Source organism: Corvus moneduloides, chromosome 3 (assembly GCF_009650955.1).
Source record: "Corvus moneduloides isolate bCorMon1 chromosome 3, bCorMon1.pri, whole genome shotgun sequence".
NCBI lineage: Eukaryota > Metazoa > Chordata > Aves > Passeriformes > Corvidae > Corvus > Corvus moneduloides.
Window position 1 is genome coordinate 84,972,609 of NC_045478.1, and position 18,199 is coordinate 84,990,807.

The 18,199-nt window shown below is 35.0% G+C and overlaps 1 protein-coding gene across 3 annotated transcripts in view; it reads right to left on the bottom strand.

The window, feature by feature from the left end:
* The window catches only part of TTC27 (tetratricopeptide repeat domain 27), a 113,397-nt gene that overhangs the window by 76,140 nt on the left and 19,058 nt on the right, over positions 1–18,199 (bottom strand). For all 3 annotated transcript variants that reach the window (XM_032102538.1, XM_032102540.1, XM_032102539.1), the window contains exons 5-9: positions 17,947–18,049; positions 15,502–15,666; positions 11,290–11,426; positions 6,842–6,954; positions 2,592–2,658 (exon numbers count right to left, since the gene is read on the bottom strand). In XM_032102538.1, coding sequence (XP_031958429.1) covers positions 2,592–2,658; positions 6,842–6,954; positions 11,290–11,426; positions 15,502–15,666; positions 17,947–18,049 — 585 coding nt within the window. The remainder of the gene's footprint in view (positions 1–2,591; positions 2,659–6,841; positions 6,955–11,289; positions 11,427–15,501; positions 15,667–17,946; positions 18,050–18,199) is intronic.

Below are 18,199 nucleotides of genomic sequence, written 5' to 3' on the forward strand. Positions count from 1 at the left end.
TCATGAAATTCTGCAGTGACTATTCACAATTTTAGGTCAGATGCAAATACCACAAAAGGTACATTTATTGAAAAGAACTCATGTAAGCTAATATCTTGATTCCTGGTTTTGGCTTCCAGGAAAGATCTGGGATGGTGTTATTACAGTTCATACTTGTTCTTGTTTATGTCTTGGGAGCATAGGTCAAAATAATTCTAAGATTCAACTATGTCCCTACATCCAATTAACTTGGAAACATTAAGCAAAAGTTTAAAGAACACTACTCTGATACCAAAAATTATTATTATTTACTCTAATGTTTAGACTACCAGCTACTTCTTTATGTCACTGCTGTTCAATAAATTTTGGATTACAGTGAGATCTACATTTCTGTTCATCTATTGCCATAGACCCTTCTTTTTTACTACTCTGAGCACAAAGTGATAGGGAAGCCTACACAGATCTCTCAGCTGTTTCTCTGGAGATCTAACCTGATAGTGGCTGCTGATCTTACAAGTGTGAAGCAAGCCACAGCTGACTTAATAAGTCTATAAAAATATAAATAAATAAATGAATGAAAACATAAGCTCCCCATAGTCAATGCAGTAAAATAATTAAAGAATAAGTTAATCAGCTGTCCTGTGATTTTTTGAGGGATCAGCCACTAGATGGCAGAAAAATGCAGTTTAATTTTCCCATCATGATGAAGAAACCATCCAACAGATCGCTTACATCTGATGTAACAGGTAATATTATCTGTCAAGCAATGTCAGATAAAGGATGACAGGAAGGCTGATTATCTTTCTTCCCTAGTGCACAAGCTACCTTGACTTCTTCTAACCTGCTGTAAAACTTTAAAAATACTTAAATGTTGGAAAACTCACGTGTTAAAAGTTAAACCTCACACCTACTTTCATTATTCTAGAAAGGACACCTCTAAAGGAGTTGGGTCAATTTTGTTAAAGATGTTCTATTATCAGAATATCACTCCATTTAATATTAAAATGATAGAATATATGGAGAACTTGCAAGATTCAGATATATAATGGCTGCTTTTCCACTCAAGAATGATGTGAACAATAGTGGGTAGTGAGGAGACTGAAGCAAAGGCTATACAAAATAGTCCAGAGAGTTTGGAAATAAGAGAAGGAAGATTCTGAGTTTTCACAGAAAACCCTATTTCTACAGTTTTATAGACTGCTTTAACATTATTTTAACAACAAAATGGCAGGGTTTGTTTTAATGAAATTACATGCACATCTTGAAACTTCATACATTTGTATTAACGTTACTTTTGCGGGAAAAATTGTACTCTCATAGTTTCAGCATTTTTAAAAAAAGCTTATAGTACTCAGTACATCAGTTTGGTGTCACTGCTGCATGCTTTTTCTATGTGTATATTTCCTTACTTTGCATGTATTTATTATTTCTGTAATCTTTTGTTCTCCTTTAATGGTCATCATTCTTTAATATTCTTACTGGATACTTCAATGACTACAATAAGAAAGGAGAGTGGACAGCCTCATTTTTTCTACATTTCAACTTTTTTCTATTCTCTATTCCTACCTTTTGGGAGACAAAAAAAATGCCCAAGGCCAGAACAAAACTGTAGTTCAAAACAAAATACTTCACAAAATGAGAAATTGTATCACTATAATCATTGTAGTAACGAAGAGAAAACCTACAAAACCCAAACTGTTTTACAGCAATTCACTCAGTTCCCTCATGCATGCCCTCTTACACATACTGTATTAGCAGAGGGACCTAAACAAACATTACTTTTAAACCAACCCATTTCACATTTGTCTAGTAAGATTAGGTTTATCTTTTTTACAGATAGAACCTCCTTTTACAAAAAACCCTCAGCTAAACATTACCATAGTTAACCTTAGGTTACTGTTCTTAGTCCAGCTCAAGATTCTAGCTCAAGTGAAATCAAAGGGGTTTTTGCTGAGATCCGACAATGTACTTTTTCAGATGACACTACTACAGCAACACAGTCTCGGACTGCAAGGCTTGGGTAGGAGAGCAAGCTGTCTTTACTGAACCCGAACTTAAGCCTAACATTGCGGAAAGTAAGCAAGAAAGAGAACATAATGACAAGCCTTTCATCCTACACCCTCCCACCTAAATTAATGTTAAAAACCCCACAAAAGCAGAAAAGATCAAGGAAGAAGCAAATTGTGTTTAGTCTTAAGTAAAAAAAAAAATTACATAAAAAAATACTGAGAATTTTCAAAGCTTCATTTGAAGTTACAGATTTGTTCTGCAGCAAATCAGCCACCGAATTGGGAAGAAACGTGTAAAAGCAGAACATCTGATACAGACTGAATAAATCGGAGAGTATAAAGCTGAAATTTCTTTAGAACTCCTCTTGAACATTGTTTAAAGAGAAACACTTTACCACTAGTGTCCCAAGAGGAGTTTGCTGTAGAATTATACAGTTGCATATTACGTTATAATTCACACAGTGAATAAAGCTTTAAAACGCAAAAATTTCTGTGTGTGTTTTGTGGTGAAATTTCCTGGTTAGTGTGACTGACAGGTTACTGCTTGGTACTTAAATATTACGTGAAAACATGTTTACTAAGAATGCCAGATAAGTTACTTACTGAAGTAAAAGCCAGAAGTTCCTCTTCAGTTAATTTGTGTATTGGATTGTTCTTTTGGAAGTCTATACTGTAAAGAGAAAAAAAAATAAAACAATGCCGATTTCATCGTTAGAATTACATTATTCAGAACACATTTTTCAAACTTGCAGAAATCTTCTGGAAATGAAAAATGGGAGTATGGTATGTGCAGAAAATGACCTAGATCTAGAAACAGTCACAGAAATAAAGAACTGTTTAGGGGACCAAGTATTTTATAAGAACCTTTGCAATACCATCCTCAAGTGAAATGTCTTACTTGGTTTAAGCTTATGGGAATAACAATTTCACAAATCCTAAAAAGTTTTAAATCCATTGTTTGTTTTTACAGAGATCTGTTTCGAGTTTAAATCCTATAACTAATTGAATGCAGATTCTGCAAAGCAAAAAACTACTAATGCTCAAGAAGTGCTGAAGGGTAATCTCAGACAAACACCCTCTTTCTAGTCACTCAAGACATATGATCACATTAGTCCATCTCTCACTGACCAGCATTACCATGACCTTGAAGTATTCACAGGGGGAAAACCAGAAGAATACGCAGAGGTGAGAATTAAAATTATTTTATTCAGAGTTGGATATGCTTACAGAGATGATAAAGAAATATGGCTTACAACTCTGTGTGGATGCATGTTCTCCTTAGACAACAGCTCCCCAACACTTTCAAACATACTACAAAGAGACAGCACCAAATTGCACAAAACCCAAGAAAAGCTGTAATTCAAGCTCCCTGTTAAAACCAAAGATACCAAGTGAAAATATATCCTAAACTGTACCACAGATGATGGATCATCACCAAACCCATATAATGGCTGTATACATAAGCCCAAATTTATCACACTAAATTCTGCAGCAGGCTTCATATTCTAGGCTAAAATTGCAAAGATACTTACTGTGGTAATAGGTTACAGACTGAAATTACGCTCTCTACATTACGTAACTTACTTTGGAGACGAGACTTTGCCTCGTTATTCACGCATGATTTCTTCTACTTGAATGCACACAGACTACTCACAACAATTTCTAGAAGAAGACTTGAGAGTCTTCCAACTCTTCTTCCTGCACTACAAACCTCTAACTTCAGACAGATGGTTATGTAGTCTGTTCCCATGATGGAGGTTCCATACACACTTCACACCATTTATGCTGATATTTCAGCAAGCTATATGAGTATGGTCATAAGGACATAAAGAAAAGTTTATTAACTATTGCTTCAATACATTTTCCCTCACCTCCCCACATTAAAAAAAAAAACCCCAAACCGCTATGCTGTTGGTGTTTTCAAAGGTTTAGACAACATGGCTAGGAAAGACATTCTTTATATATATATATATATGTCACTGTTTCTTCCCTTCCTTGTGAACATTTTCATGCAAACAGGAAAGTAATAAAGGATTTCACTGCTTCAGTTACTTTTTTCCATATCTAATGTCAGCTGCTAGCAGAAAGACTTCTAGCTGGCTTGATGTAGTCAAGGCAAGTCACTAAACACTGGTCACTAATACAAATGTGACTTCAGGTAAACAATAGCAATGGGGGGAGGGAGACAACCAAAAACAAAGAGGAAAAAAAGGCAGCAAGAAAAGTTCTAGTATTGTATCAACTCAACAGCAGTCAGGCAACCAGAATGCTAAATGACATGACCACGGCTTTTGAAAAGCACAGGTTAACCAAGGCACAGTTAAATTTTGACAAAAGTGGAACTTATTTTTCATCATCCTAAAAATACATTGATTCAAGCAGAAAGGATTAATCCTCTTCTTACTCTAGATCAATTTTTGTCTTTTTGAAGCACATAGATGCAGCTCTTCCAGATCAAAACAGTGCTAAAATAGATCTCTGATATCCATTTCTGCCACATCCATTTACAAAGCTTGAAGACAAATAAGTACAGAAATGTAAGTCTTGAAAGACAGGAGAACAAGTAAATTGTTTTAATTATTTTCCATACTGAATCAAATCAAATTTAAAGCTATAATTTGAATCTGAATCTAGAATCGAGTTATACCCTGGTTTTAAGCATTTCTAATGACAGTGTTAGTTCTTGTCAGACTACTTTATGGAAATTTCATTTCTATGACCTGTATCTGTTCTGGTTTCAAGGACAGATTAACTGGTTCATCCCAGAGAATTTCAGGAGCTGAAATCTGAGAGGAATTCAGGATCTACTGTGTAAGACCTATGATGAGGGATCTTTTCATAACAATATGAAGAGAAGTCATTAATCATCACATCATTCAGTTTTGTGATGTATTTTCTGTCCACTCTTGAATCTTGTCTTAAGAAGTTTATTGAAACAAAAGAGGGAAAGAAAACAATGAGAAACAGACATTCTTTGGACAGATAAAACAGAACCTTGGAGTAAGATGTACTGTGCGCCAGAAAAAAGTATTGTCTAGTAAATCAGCAGAAGTTAGTTGTCAATAGATTACAATCAATTCTTAAATCTGATTAATCAGGTCTACCTTGACAGCTTAATAGCTAAAGTATCCAGCTTAACTAACGAGTTGTATACTTTGGGACTCAGTGAGCCATATTTGAAACAGTACAATTAGTGGCAAAACAAAGTATCGCTTTTTGGATTATGACTACCTACTTCTGTTTCAAGAACTGATTTTGAAAGCTGAAAATTGTTAAAGAACATCACTAAAGCTATTAAAAATAAAACAGCTTACAGGAATTCTACAGCTAACTTACTAATTATGAAATGAAACATTTACCCTCCAGAACTGCAGTCCTCATGCATGAAAGAAAACCACAAAATCTGCTATAGCCAAGGCTTGAGAAGAACGTTTAGCTTAAAAGCCAATGATAAATTTAACATGTCTATGCTTTCCACAAACTGACATACCAATAGGTGGTATGGACACCAAGGGTACAGCCAACAATCCAAGCCTAAACTCTACTCGGTTACAAGAAGAATAATTCTCAAAGCTGGCATCCTACTACATCATCCTTTCTGCAGTGGCTGGATATCAAATCTTGTCTCTGTCGCTGACCAAGACAGCTTCAGATGACTAATGTTATCCCACCCACTGAATGGCATTTGCCATTCCTATAGGGAAGCAACACTGAATTTTGTTTAGTCAGTTGTCTTTAGTTTTGTCTTGCCTTGAATCCTGCCAAACTCATATATACACACAACTGGCAGCCAATATGGTTCCTAGCCACTGTTCAGAACATGACAGTGGTGGTTTCAAAGTCAAACACTGTGATCAAGAAACCTATTGTGCAGCCAGCCAATGTAGAACTCAAACTGCACCCTTAAAAAAAAAAAAAGAAAAGAAAAAAGAGCAATAGGCAATTTAAAATTTCCTTCAGAATGGAGGGAACAGGAAGGATTATATAATCTGAACCTAAGACGACGCTGTGTTAAGAAATGAAGTCCTCACGAAAATGGTCCTCAGGAAGGGAAAAGCTTTGCTTTGCTTGAGGCAGTGTGTGAAAGACTAAAAGTGAGTGAGCTAAGAATTTATGTCAACCCATTGTTCGCTATATGGTCCTCAAACTGGATCAAATAGATTCCATCATTTTGCAACTCACAGACCAGAAAAGCACTTTGAGAGTGAGTGACGATGAACACTGCATCAAACTCACCAACTGACTATACTATACTTCCACATGCCATACCTTCTCATCCTTAGATTTCAAGCTGATTTTTGTTCTTCTACGCTATTTCCAAAACCCATGTAGCAAATAATTTCTAAAAGCTGGGGGGAAAAAAAATGAGGTGCAAAACCACAAGGACTTCATACTATAGCTTTTAGCTACCAACGGACAAGTATTCCCATGTCACTGAATAGCAGAGCAGTGTATTGCCTGATGGTTGATCCCCACAGACAGCTGGCAATTGCAGATTCTGAAGTATGCTTCCAAAATTTACCAAAGTGCTATCACTGCATGATAGCTTATGCCAGCTGACACTTGAAATGTAATTAACCTGAAGCACAAGGAGTATAAAGCTTTTTAAAGATAAAACAACAACACAGCTATTAAAGAAATATTGCTGAAATTTTGAACTGGACACTAATGTTCACTCTGAAATAATTGAAATGCTATCTGTGTATAATGCAAATCTTTTAGCCTTTTAGCCAGACTATATAATAAAGAAGGAAAAAAGTCCCATCAACTCACCATTTCATTATTTCATTGTCACAGTGATTCATACAGTTGCTTGTTTGGGGTTTTTTTAAAGTAACCATAAGCTAACTCACCATATTCCAAGGATTACAGCAAGCTCTTCTGCGCACAAATCAGGTACCTGGTACTGATCAGCATCTGCTAATGTTATCTCATTAAGCACTGTGTCATCATTTAAATCATAATTCTGTGGGAAGAGAAAAAGAATATTTTAAAGTAGATAGAATTATGCCTTCAAAATAGGAAAAGATATAGAGCTCTTCAGAAAAGGATAATACTACCATTACAGAAACTCACCATGGAAAGCAATTTACCGTTATGACAGAATAACTAACTAAAGAAGACAGTACAAGGAATTATCACCCAAAACACTTTTGCTACAAATACAGTTTCTTGTGCATGAGGAACAGCATTCAGAGCAACTTTAAGGCTACCTAATATCAACTTCCTATTTAAATAAGGGCTGAAGGCAGCTTCCCTTTTCAAATTGTTGCTCATAGAATTATGAACCATTTCATCCTCTCTTACACACATACAGACAACTGAAACAGATTAGTGTTATGGTCACTAATGCAGTGCTCAGGCTAGGCACCTTAGACCTCTGGGAATTTATGGATTTCTGTTTAAGTAGCAGCAAAACCCAACCATGTAAAGTATGACTTCTGGCAGTAAAGGTAAATTCCTTACAGGGACTTTTTTTTTTTTTGGTAAAAGGAACTTGGTAAATTGAAAAAAAACCCAAAAAAACCGCAGACTGGAAAGACTTCACTGAGCCAGCACATTCTGAAAACGTTTGTTCCCAGACAACTACTTGTGATTTTCCATAAAATTTCCTCTGGAACATGCTTTTTATTTAAACAGTCCATTTTTAAAAAAATTTTTTTTTAATTTTTTTTATTTAAAGAGCTCACTGTCCACCATTTAACTTGAAGATGAAAATAATATAATCTATGGCTGAGACATGTAAATTACTATGTGCATAGAATTTTTGTTTGTTTGAAAACAACAAAAGATTTCCTTGGCTGTAAGCAAAGCTGTAATACTACTTCTTCCCTTGAAAAACAAACCCAAACCAAAACAATTGGTCCTGAAACCAATTATCATACTACTGGTTCTTAGTTACCAGTAGTAGTATTTACAATCTATTAAAAACAGATAATGGATTTATATTAACAGTTTTTCAAATTTCCTATTAATTTCCCTTCAATGTCCCAGTAGTAGCTGTTTCTCATTCATATCTTCCGTTGGCAAGGTCAAAATGAAGGTCCACAGAAGAACAAAGAGCAAACAGGAATGCCTTGAAGTGGGTTATCTGCATTCATCACCAGTATTTTATCACTACATAAATGAAAGGAAACTGATTTGACAGAGAATGCGAAGAAAACAAGCTTTTTTTATTTGAAGTGGATAAAGAATATATTCGCAGTTTTAAAGTCAAACTCAATACCATAATTTTCTTCTCTTCCTACATTAGACCATGCAAAGATTATCTACCACTTCAGTGGAAAATTATTTTAGAACTAGTATAATGATACTTCATTATGTGTAACATAAATTACAAATTAATTAATATGGCAATTAGTTAAAATTTCCACCTTCAGGCCTACATAATTTTTAAAATCTAACTTGTATAAATAGTACTAATTACTTTAGCTTCACTGTGAATATTGATCAACTGAACTGTACTGCAACCATACACCAGAGCTTTAAAGCATGACTTCCATTCCTAGATATAAAAAGAACTTCCACATTCCCCCAAAATATAAAAACAGCTCTGAATTTTTAAAAACTAATCAAACTATTTAAACATATCACTTCATATCAAGGGTCTTTATGCATGACCTCAAGCCTGAGGCTTTCCTTTCATAGAAACTGACCTGGGAGCAACGTTTTGAATTTACAGCCTTAAATACTTATTTTGAAATGTGAATAGTTTTGCCTCTAGCACCACCTGAGATAACATAATCGCTCAGCACCAGAGGGAAAGATGAAGCCCTTGACCAGAAACCAGCACAGCTACTAATCCAACTGTCAGACACATTATTATTTTGATTCTATTTTAATTGAATTAAATTACTCTCTGCTTAATTGCAAAATAACTTGTTCAGTCTTCCTACTGAACAAGACTAAGGGGAAAACTCTAATATCATAGAAGTAAGCACCCCAAAACAGGAGATGAACATTAGGCGGGAGCAGTCTCAACTTGGCCTTTATCCAAACTGTCAGAATTTATAATTTTCTTAGGAAATTTTCTGCTCATCCAGGATAAATCCTATCTTGAGACAAATGGAGCATTTTCCTTTATCTGCAAATGGCAAATGTAAAATAACAACTCAGGAGAGAACTGGAAGAGAAATTCCCTATTACAATTTAGCTTTCCATATGCATATGTTAATTCTGTGGAGATTCTCAGCACCTCTTGAAGACTTAACTTCTATGTATTTGCCATGGATAGTCTTTTAAAAGTATACAAGATACAACAAGTATCCTCCCTAAACTTAGACAGGGATGCAGGGATGTCATTGGTAGTTTTTGGCAGAAGAAAAATAGCATTAACTCCAATTTTAGCTAAAATAACTTCAAGATACACTCAAAGCCAACAAATCTGAAACCAGACCTGGCAAAAGAATCACTAGGATTCACTGCTAAAGTTAATTACATTGCACTGACAAACTACATTACTAAGTTGTATTTTGATACCACATTATCAATAAAAACATGCTTGGAAAAGAGAAAAAAACCAAAACCCTTTAACTTGTAATTCAATGCACACACAAATTGAAGAATATACTTAGTCAAACCTGGTCTAATACCTGTAGCAGAACACTCACACAAATTAATAAAATGTCTGAACTTGAAATACCTCCGGTTTTCCTCAAAGCAGCACATGGTTTTACTACAAGATTTTCTAAAATTTGACACAGAGAAGATGCAGAAATAAAAAGTACTGATTTTTTAAATTTTTTTTTTTTTTTGAGAAGTAGACTGTGGGGACAGAAAGCCTCACTTTCTTTAATGAGGAGCCTGAGTAACTTACTACAGAATTACATGACACAGGCACTCAGATTTGCACAAAACACAACTCCTTCCCTGTAGCCAAAACCTCTTGTTTCTAGCATCACCTTTCTACTTTTCCAAAAGCATAGATATGTTTACTTTCTCTAGCACTATTTTCAAGCTACACTCAGTAAAATTTTAGTAGGACAGTATGGATCACATCAAGCCTGACTGCCTGATTTTTAAAGGTTTTAATTACCCTTATTTCTTTCTAAATTCTCTGCTAAACTTACAAGAGAAGCTCTGTGTCTGTTCACTGAAAGCACATATGAGTAGTATTTGATTAGCAAGGATAAAATATTTAATTCTGAGTTATACCTACAGCCTAAGCCAGTGTAGCCATTTTTATTGAAATGATGAAATAATTTTATTCCAAACTAAAGTCCTTCTCAGAAATAGACTAGAAAGGCAAATGCTTCAGAAAGTTGTGAATAACTGGGAAAAAACACTCATACAATATCCCAGTTAGGAACTCTGAGAACAGTGCATGCCATCATTTAGTTCTAAATAAGTTGTAACTGAAGACTATAACTAACTGTGACATTCACCAGGCAGCCTCCCTGAGCTCTCACTATCCTATAAGGGTTGGTGTATGTAGTGCTATCACAAGCCTAAGTCGTGACACGTGTAGTCCATCTCATTCCATCAAATCAAATGCAACACCAAGGACATGCTAACAGGCAGACAAAAAAAAAAATCTAGATTAGTCTAGATTTTTTTTTATTAAAGATATTTATGCATTCAATTTAGAAATAGAGAAGTAGTGACAATTTTTTTGCTTAAGATCCCTGCTTGACCAGGAAGTCTATCAAGGCACAACATTTTTTAATAAAGGCTTTCCTACTTTATGATCGAAAGTTTATACTTCATGCCTCAATTTATCTCTGGCTTCTTTAGCAAGTTCAAATAACTTTATATCTCCTTAGGAAGGAAAAATATCATTCCAAGTCAATTCAGTGATTCTCCAGCAATTTATAATTGAAGTCATCATGCACACCCTTAAGATCAGTAGGACCAACTCATATCATTCATGCCATAGGAATAAGTAGAGTAATTTCCTATCTTTGCACTGTAACTGAATACGTCTGTCAGTCTGTAGGAATCTGTGCAATCCTTGTGCAATCCTGTGATGCCTTGCAGGCTATTTTGAAAATCTGCCTCTCACCTGTTTTCCTAGCTCCATCATTCTTAGTCACTAAAAATGAATGCATGAACTGTAGAAGATCATATTTGCAAACATGTTCTTAGTTGAGTAGCCACATCTGTCTTGCAGACATTCATATGTTGTTTTACCCCATGCCCTTTAATATTAGGCAAATTACTGCCCCACAGCTCTTCCAAAAACTTTCAAAAACCTCAGCTAAGTTTCTCTAGGCACAACACACTTTTCCCTAGCAGACACCCAACAAAAGCTTCAGAACACTTTCATTTTAAAAAATTAAAGCAATTCTTCTAAGATACATACTATTGTTAAGCTTTCTAGAGGTGTTGGAGCTGGACTTAGTTCACTGTGAGGAAGGAGGAATTCATCTGGTCTTTGGACATCCAAAATAAGCTGTGCAACGTATTTTTCTTGAAATCGAGTTCTCTTCCCCAAAGCACCTACAGAAAATATGTTTATATTAATGAACACTAAAAACCAGTAATCAAATCACATACTAGAGAGTTGCTAAAAAAAAAAAAAAACCAGACAAAATGAAGAAATACATTGAGAATTAACCTATGAAATTTAGCAGTGGTTTAACTCTGCTTGATCTCTTTGCAGTGAACTACATGTGTTCTCACTGCCAGCTGAGACATACAAAGTAATACACGTTACAAACACACAAACACAGCTATATAGGTCTTGCAAAGCTGATTTTAGTTAAATTCCCCATAACCCAGCATACTGAAAACTCATAGTCATCAAGTTTCATCAGTTCCCTGCTTATTCCCAAGCAATAAACCAGAAACAATTGTTCAATTCGCCTGCTAGAAGTTAGTGACTACACGGAGACATTTAGGCAAATGAAAACCCCATAATATCTTACAGGCCATCATTTTAAATATTTCAAATCTTCATTTGAGGAGTTAGGTCTTTAAAGAAGGATCACGGACATGATGTTACCAGAATACAGCATGTAAGATACTGTAAAAGTTATATTGGGAGTGAGTGACACCGCAAACCAGTGAAGGCTGTATAATGAATTAACCAATATTCAGAATGCCCAACATGAAATTCCTCTCAGTGTTGTTTCTTCAGTTCTTTATTGTACTCACTGGCAATTTCGATTAGTTTTTAAAGGGGTAACTGACATTTATACCAAACTGTAAGGAAAAACGTGTCTGTTCTTCCTCTGTTAGCAACTTGTTTGCAAAATGCAATCAGAGAAATAAAAACTTAATTTCAGGACAGTAACTTTAAATAACAGAATCCTAACCAGAGGAGCTAAAGATTATGGAGCTAAAGATTACTCTATAAAATTTGGAGGTTTGCTTGTTCATTATTACTGTGATACAATGCTCAGACAGTGTGAAATGGAAGAGAGATAATCCACTGCTGCTTTTGCAGAACTAATTAAGATCACGTAAAGGTCTTATTTTCATGATAATTTTGAAAAACTTTCAGTATATAAAATCTTTGAAGTAAAGATGATTGAGTGCTCATGTGACAAAGGCCTGAAGATGAGGCCACTGTCCGTAAGGATCATCTGGCAGAGGCACTGAAATAGCAGTCACCCATTTTTCCTCCTGAAAGTGGAAAGAGATGAGTAGGGAAGCCAGAAATTAAACTGATTTCTCCTTTTCTGCCAATTACCCCTTTTAGTGGAAAAGCCCTGTATTAAGAGTTTATGAAGAAATGAAAAAGGTTCTAAAAATATCACTTTAAAAATCACACAGCACACTGCAGAGAAGAGACACAGAGAGAAATACTGGCTAAAGATTCATACTAATTTTACATAGTAGCCTTCAATTCTCTATTTTAATATTGCCTGAAAATCACTATGCTGTAATTCACTTCCTGTTATGTCTTACTGCCTAAACAGCTGAAGGAAACACTGCAAACTTATTCTGGATTCCAAAAAATTGCTTACTACCACTCAGAAATTGTGATTTGTTTATGCTCTCATATGCACACACCTCCCATCCCATTTTTAAACCTAAGAATTCCTTACTATTACAGGGACAAAACACTATTTTTACTTGAAAAATATGTATCACATGTGTTAAAGCTGAGAAAAAATTTGGTTGGTTTATATCACCATGTATGGCAGTGTTCAAGGCCAGGCTGGATAAGGCCTTGAGAAACCTGCTGTACTGGGAAGTGTCACTGTCCTTGATCTTTAAGGTTGTCCCTTTCAACCCTTAACATTCTGTGGTTCCATGGTATATCCTCACAAAGTAAAAGGAATCTACACAAAAACTTTCTGTTTCATATCAAAAGTTCCCGGAGATACGTTACTGGGCATGAAAAGAATAAACATATCTCAGAGTTCAGCATTATTAATCCTCTAGATCTGTTGACCTTAAATTTATTTTGGATTACTACCCTTCAATTCACTAAATTTATACGCAAGAAGGATCACAGTGTTCTCTTTTACTGGAAATTGTTTTGTAGAGTTATTGATGGTTATGACTCATTGTGAGGGACATAATGATGCTTTTTAATAAAAGATGAACACAATACATACTTGGATTAATGGGACTTAAAAAAAGTACACAAACCAAGTATAATTTTGTCACACATTACTGAAATAACTTTGGAAAACATTGGTCCTAAAATCTGTTTTAAGAACAATATCTATTTCCATGCTGTAATACAATACTCAGCTAGTAAGGATTACAAACATTAATGCACATAAACCTCTCAAAATCCTTTCCTAAAAAGGAAATTCCTCCCAAAAGCCTTAAAAATGTCTTTGCTAGAGATTGAATTTTTACATTAAACTGAAGTCTTTTTTGATGATGTAACATTCCTCCCATTTAGCCCAAACATGCACGTCAAATGAGTTTGTCTAGAATGCCAACAATTCCCACATGTTCAGTTCATTTGCCTTCAGGTTAGACATAGCTATGCTAATAGATTTATGGAGATAAACCACAGAACATTTAGGAACAAAACATTGGGGTTTTTTTCTGAGATGCTGTATCACCACAATCTTTCTCTGGGACTATCATAACCTCTTGGCAATAAAAAATATAAATAATTCCACTGCATCCAATCTTTTTTTTTTCTCCTCCAAACAAGAAGGGTTTTTTCTAAATTAGATTTAAGGAAATTATTAATCCAAAATCTGAAGATCTCCTTTAAAGGAAAAAAAAAATCCAACATGAAGACTATCAGTGCATAACCAACCACCTGTCTCTTTGATTTTACTTGTTCTCAGTTAATTGCATTTTTATAGCTAGAGTACCATCATAGATATTGATGTTTTTATTAAAAAAACAAGAACAATTTTGACTAATTTTAAAGAGAAGTACTTTATAATACCAAGTTGGCTATAAAGGCCACACTTGGAACACACCACATGCACAGATTGTGTTGCATACAGGAAAAAAAGGGTAGGACCAATTGAAATGTATAGATTTCCTTCAAATATAAACTACCATGTTTTAAGTAGATACCATTGAATATAATCAATCATAGTTAAACAAAAGCATTAGGCCACAAGATTTCCATTACAGATCTTTCAAAGTAAGCTTTGAATAAATGAGCATGGAGTTCCACATAATTTGTTAAGAGTTTGTGTTTCTTTGGGTTTTTGTTTGGGTTTTTGTGTGTTTTAGGGGGTTTTTTTGCTGCTGATGTCTTAGGCATTTTTTAATAAATTATTAAACTGATTAACGGTATGAACAGGATTAGCTGCAGCTCCAACCTAGGTATGAAGGAACATGAGCCTTGTGAAATACAGTGATGTTAACAAGTAAGGAAGCTGTAAGTTTCAGTTCCTTAGCGCTTTCCACTAATAAGTCTACAGAAAAAAAACTAGATAAAGATTTTTTGCATTTCTACTCGGGTACAATCATAAGTTCTCACACAGAAAAGGTGTGATTTTATGTCATTTTGATTACCTAGCAGGACCAGCTAGACCATAGATCCATATCTATCCATGTATAGTTGTAAGTGCAGCAATCTGATCTTCCTGATGCCAACGAACAGGTTCTGAAAGGATAATTATAAAGTCTCCATAGGGATTGAATCCCTGGGATTTCTGTTCATCAGAAATTTGACTTCCCTTCTTATTTCCTGTGGTAATACCAGTCCTAGGAGTGACTTCTTAAAGCTATTTCCACAGAGTAGATCTAGGCTAGTGGCACAAAAGGGGAAAGACTGCATCAAATCATCATGCAGACTCCTTTATAAGTGTCTCCAAACATACAAAACAAAACAAAAAATATTCATCATGACACCAGCAGATGCAACTAGACCTAGAATTTGACATGAAACACAAGAAAGAAGGATTATAATGCCCCAACTTCTCAAATACCCATCTAGGAATAATTTTTTAACTTGATGTCATACTTCTCTTCCAAGCAATACTAATTCCTGCAAGACAAATAAGACCTACCTGTTAAACACCAAGCTTTTGCAAAGTACAGTTTTTTATTACTTGGATATGTCAAAAACACCCCCAACAAGCCATAGGTTAGTTTCGTCCAACCAATCATCCTCGTAGACTTTACAAGCAAAACTTACCTGTAAGGTTAATCTGCAGTTTTGTTATGTCTTTAGCCATATTGAAACAGTGTTTAGCTTTTTTATATTCATAGTAAAACAAAAATGTATAGGCAGACTCAAGATGGAACTGAACTGCTAAGTGCCAGCTTTCACCACCTGTGAACAATGCTTCTGCTTCTGTCACTGCAAATTAAGAAAAAGAAAAAAATGAGACTGTAGTCCAGGAGAATGGTATTTTAAAAATACATTTAAAATATCATGAGGGAAAGTCTGTTGTTCTTTACACTTCACACATTTAAAAATTCACTGACAGTATATAAAAGATGTATGTGATTTAAAGCGTTTTGCAAGTTTTAGACCTAAGGATTGCTACTAGAATAAAGAAAAGGTCAATCTTTGCTTACATTTTACAGCAAAGCTGAACTGGGAAATATCACTTCTGCAGAGAAGAAACAACTATGATTGTATTGGCCCTTCTAAGGAACATAAGAACAAAATATTGAGCTAATGCCCACCCCTTAAATAGTAAGCTTCAAATGGAAGTTTCAACAGCAGATCGAGTATTGAATGGTGCTTTAGGATTCTTACGACATTTTCTGTTTGGTTGCTTTTTGTTTGCGTGTTGAGTTTTTGTGTGTTTTTTTAAATAATTACTGATTTGCTGAATGATAAAGATCACGTTCTCCATCTGAACAGGAGAAAATACTTTTGTGAACAGATCTGAAGCCTTCAGGAAAGAAGACTTGACATTTTTTCACCCAGCATAAAAGCATTTTTATTTCTTATGTATTTAAGTTCTATCAAAGTACAGTAAGTTACAGAGAACATTCCTGCAAATACAGACTATTACATTGAAAATGGTTCATGCCGATCATTCTTAAATGGAAGTGGGTTTTTTGCTTCACGCTTTATTTCTGCATTTTGCAAAAATATTTAGATAATAAGAATTCCAAAAAAGCTCACAGCATCACAGTACTTAAAAAGGACTGGTTACCCAGTTATAGCACTGAAGCTGTGTTCCTTAATGGATGCTTAATTTCTCAAATAAGCTTTACTAATGGTGTTAAAAAGTCTTACTATATGAAAAAGTGGTATCATCAAGGATTTTTTAAACACTTTCTCTGACTCGAATTTAGAGACTGACTGTCAGCTCTAGCACGAATAGACTTTACTGTTTAAACCTCCTAGGCTTTTTTTTTTTGTCAGTGCTTGTTAATCCTCAAAACCTTTCACTTAATACAGAAAGCTGCTAAGTCTGAACATAGTTTTTACACAAATTTTTTACTTCACTAAATCAAAATTTGCTTAGATAAATCTTGCCTAGCAACAACTTTTTCAAAGATGAGATTTAGAGATTTTTTAAAGAAAACTACAAACTAGTAACTTAAAAATATTCAAGCCTAGAAAATACTGGACATGCAGTTACACTTGGAAAACACAAAAATGCAACTTTTGATCTGAGTGACACTGATACAGTTTCAAAGGAAAAAATAAATCAGGTTATAATCTTCAATTGTGCATTACAACTTGATTTTCCATACCTAACAAGTTTCAATGAGCTGAATACAAGATTACTTGTGCTAAAGCCATATGATGAACTCAAGTGACACATTGAGAAGCGGTGTTACCACTACCTAAATATCATTTACTCACAGTGCTTGATAAGCTTAGGCACTTTGAGACTTCAAGGACCTTTGGGGAAAAGCTTCACATCATCACTAGTACTGACATAGCGGTCCAGAAGCACTGATGTCCCAAACTTATGACATCCTTCTGGCACCCCGTACCATGCTTGGTACACAGCCAAATGGATGGGAAACTGCACAGAGTCCCATTGGTTTTGCATAATGGCTGCCACAGAACAGCAGGGAATCACTGCAGCTGTCTTCTATTCAAGTGATGATACTGACCTAACACTTGAGAAAAATGCAATTTTTCCTGAATTTGAAGGTCTTCTTCTCTAGTAACTAACACAAAGTTTTCTTGAGAACTTGATGTAGACAAGTGGGTTACTCAAGCCCTACTCAAAGACAATTTAAAAGGTTTAAAAGTATTTATTTTATGGAATATGAAGGTACTTGTTTGAAATACCAGATGGCCTCAATGAGAAAATAAACAAACTGTTAAGAGGCACCAGGCAGCAAAAACTGCCAGAAAAAAACTCACTACAGATTCAGGTGTACTTTACATCATCTATTTCTGAGAACCATATCCAAGAATCTCAAAACAAGTCACTGTCAAAAAAAACTTTGTCCACGCTCACATTTTCATCTTAGAGGCTGAAAAATAGCATGTGCCTTACAAGTCCATGCCAGCTTAAGTGAAATTCTGTTCCCTCTCTAGTCTTTGCAGTTATTTGAGTGTCTGATAAGCATTATAGCAGTTATGACTACAAATGCCTCTCCCCTGTGCTATCTTAAAAGTGATGCTGCAAGCCAATAAAACAAGTAATTAGAAATATACCTTGTTTTATACAGGTCTGGGCCAGAGTAAATAGCTCAGGTGATCTCTCCTCCAACAACTGCTGGTGAATATTTACACATCTTAGAGTCCACCAAGGTAACGCCTAAAAGAAAATATAGATGCTTCAAGTTCGTAACAAGTACAGAGCATTAAGAAAAAAAGGAAAGTGGCTTTAAAATACAGATTTTGTAGTCTAGAATTTTCAATTCTAGAGTCTAAAAAGTACAAGCCTGTCCAAAATAGCTGTTTTATT